General features: G+C 68.6%; 1 protein-coding gene across 1 annotated transcript in view; it reads right to left on the minus strand.

Moving 5' to 3' along the window:
• ERBB3 (erb-b2 receptor tyrosine kinase 3) overlaps nucleotides 1-2,417 on the minus strand; it is an 8,347-nt gene extending 5,930 nt beyond the window's left edge. The window contains exons 1-10 of the mRNA XM_017838652.1: nucleotides 2,254-2,417; nucleotides 1,999-2,185; nucleotides 1,539-1,664; nucleotides 1,399-1,464; nucleotides 1,201-1,319; nucleotides 917-1,058; nucleotides 724-837; nucleotides 532-652; nucleotides 388-461; nucleotides 207-297 (exon numbers count right to left, since the gene is read on the minus strand). Coding sequence (XP_017694141.1) covers nucleotides 207-297; nucleotides 388-461; nucleotides 532-652; nucleotides 724-837; nucleotides 917-1,058; nucleotides 1,201-1,319; nucleotides 1,399-1,464; nucleotides 1,539-1,664; nucleotides 1,999-2,185; nucleotides 2,254-2,334 — 1,121 coding nt within the window. The 5' untranslated portion in view covers nucleotides 2,335-2,417. The remainder of the gene's footprint in view (nucleotides 1-206; nucleotides 298-387; nucleotides 462-531; nucleotides 653-723; nucleotides 838-916; nucleotides 1,059-1,200; nucleotides 1,320-1,398; nucleotides 1,465-1,538; nucleotides 1,665-1,998; nucleotides 2,186-2,253) is intronic.
• Between the last annotated feature and the right edge of the window lie 464 nt (nucleotides 2,418-2,881).

Here is a 2,881-nt window from a genome sequence, read left to right on the forward strand (position 1 = left end):
CTCTGGGAGCCGGGGGGGGGATGCTCCGGGGGTGAGGGGAAGGACCACCCTGAGGGAATACGGGGAGATGGGAGTGCAGGGATGGGCAGGGACGTGGGACAGTGAGGGGACTCAGGGACAAGGGATGCAGGGATGGGGGATGACAGGTGGATGCAGGGATTAGGGCTGAGGGGGGATGCAGGACACACACGGAAGGGGGTCCTCACTTGTAGAGGCTCCGTCCGCCGATGGTCTCCAGGTTGGAGAAGACGCTGAAGTTTTGCATGTGCTTGGGCCAGGACTGGATGTTCAGGTACCCTGTGGGAGGGAAGAGGGGTGTCACGGTGGCCCCGGGGGGCCCCAGGGTGTCCCGGGGTGGTCCCGGTGTCCCCCAGCCCCGCCGCTCACCCGTGATCTCCCGCACCGTCCGGAACACGTTCAGCTTCTCGGGGTCCAGCGCCGAGATGTTGCGCCAGGGATCCCTGCGGGGCCAGAGCCGTCAGCCAGGCTGGGGGGCTGCATCCCCCCGGCCCCCCCGGCCCCGTCCCTCACCCCTCCAGGCCCGTGATGAGGAAGTCCAGGTTGCCCAGGATCTTGGTGCAGTTGATGAAGGTGTCGATGTTGCTGGAGTCCACGGTCTGGTACTTGCTGCCGGCGCCGGTGCCCTCGCAGGCTGTGGGATGCGGGGAGGGTGAGGGGTGGTCCCGCGGCCCCCGGCCCCCTCGGGCCCCCCCAGCCCCGTACCCTTGGGGCACAGCCCCCCACAGGGCTCGCACATCTTCAGCCCGTTCTTCTCCACCTCCATCTTGTCGTTGGGGCAGGCGCGGACGCAGGAGCTCTGGTCCACCACGAAGTTGTCTGTGGGGAGACCCTCGTGGTCAGAGCCCGGCCCCCCCCGGCCCCCCGGCTCCCCCGGGACCCCCAAATCCCGACTCACGGGGGCACTCCCGGACGCAGACGCCCCCGTACTGGTACTTGGTGTCGGGGTTGGGCTCCAGCTGGAAGGTCAGCTTGTTGTAGATGAGGGGCTGGGGGCACAGCGGGACACACTCCCCGCTGTCGTTGAAGTGCCGGCAGGCCTGCGGGACGGACACACGGATGGACGGACGGACACACGGATGGATGGGGGGACGGGGAGGATGGACGGACACGGGGGTGCAGGGGTGTCAGTGCACAGACGGGCAAAGACTCCACTGCCCCCCGGGTAGAACGGGCACGTACGAAGCAGTGGGTGCGGAGGGGGCCGGTGCAGCCCCCCGCACACTCCTCGTGGCAGCACTCGTTGGGCGCCCGCCCGAAGCAGCGCCCGTTGCACTGGGGGGCACAGATGGTCTTCGTCACTGCGGGGAGGGGGGGGTCAGCGGGAGGTGGGGGGGTCCGGCCCAGCCCCCTCGGCCCCCCACAGCCCCCGGTACCCACGTTTCTGGCAGTCCTCGGGGCCGGGCCCCCAGCAGTGCCCTCCGCAGCTCTCGTGGCACGGGGCACCTGCGGGAGAGCACGGGGGGTCACCCCCAAAGCCAGGGATCCCCACCCCCGGCCCCCCCGTGCCCCCCACGCACAGGCCTTGCCGTTGTCCCTCACGATGGGCTCCTGGCGGGTGTCCCGCATGATGTCCCTCCACTCCACCGTGTCCACGTGGCACAGCTGCGCGTTCTTCTCGATGTAGACGCCGCCAGCCAGGATCTCTGGGGGGGCAGGGGGTGTGACGGGGGCACCGACCCCCCTGGACCTGCCCAGCACCACGGCTGGCACAGGGGATGGCACAGCTCCAGCACAGGGACCACGGGGTCAGCCCCGCTCCAGGGGACACCGTCACCCTGTGATGGGGACAGCACAGGGGGCACGGGGGGAGTGGCACTGACCCACAACGGGGACAACGGGGGGGCACAGGGGGGTGGCACAGCTGTACAAGGGGACAGAAACACTCTGGGATGGGGACCTGCTGGGAACGGGCACCACGCTGGACTGGGGACCACGGCAGGATGGCACCGCTCTGGGCTGGGTGCCCGGGGGTCCCACCTGTGAGCTGGTTGAGGCCGAGGTGGCGCAGGGCGTGGGTGGCGTTGGGGTTGTAGTTGAGGAGCACGAAGAGCGCGAACTTCTCCTCGTAGAACTGGGTTCCGCGGATGACGCGCAGGTTCTGCAGCGGCAGCGACGCGAAGACGTTCATGGCGATCAGGATGTAGCCCGTCACCTCCCGGATGGTCTGTGGGCACGGGGGGTCAGCCTGGTGGGTGCACCCCCCCCGTGTCCCCCGAGTCCCCCCCAGCTCACCTGCAGGAAGGAGAGGTCCTGCGCGTGGTCGATGAGGACGATCTCCAGGTTGCCCATGACGATCTCGCAGTTGTTGTACATCTTGTGCAGGGTCTGGTACTGGTGCTGCGCGTCCCCCGTCACGCTCAGCCCGTTCAGGGTCCCTGCACACACTGCGGGCACAGCACCCTGTCCCCACTGCCAGCACAGCCCCCCGGGGCCAGCCACGGCCCCCCCTCCATGGCCACAGCCATGTCCCCCATGGGGTCCCTGTCCCCTCCACGCTGGCCACATCCTCCCCTTGGTGGCCGTGCCACTCATGGTGGCCGTGTCCCCCCCTCAATGGCCATGTCCTTTCCTTTATGGCCATGACCCCCCCATGGTGGCCATGTCCTCCCCTCAATGGCCATGTCCTCCCCTCAATGGCCACGTCCCCTCCTCAGTGGCTCTGTCTCCTCATCAACACTCTTGTCTCTGTCCCGTGCTGGCCACGTCCACACCCCCACCTTCCACAGTGTCCCCTCCATGACGTGTCCCCCCAACACTGGCCACGCAGGTGCCCCCAAAGTGTCCTGGTCACCCCCATGGTGTCCCTGCCACACTGTCCCCATCCCCTCCCTGTGGTATCCCTGTCCCCTCCGTGGTGTCC

Source organism: Lepidothrix coronata, unplaced genomic scaffold, assembly GCF_001604755.1.
Source record: "Lepidothrix coronata isolate B3197 unplaced genomic scaffold, Lepidothrix_coronata-1.0 Scaffold352, whole genome shotgun sequence".
Taxonomy (NCBI): domain Eukaryota; kingdom Metazoa; phylum Chordata; class Aves; order Passeriformes; family Pipridae; genus Lepidothrix; species Lepidothrix coronata.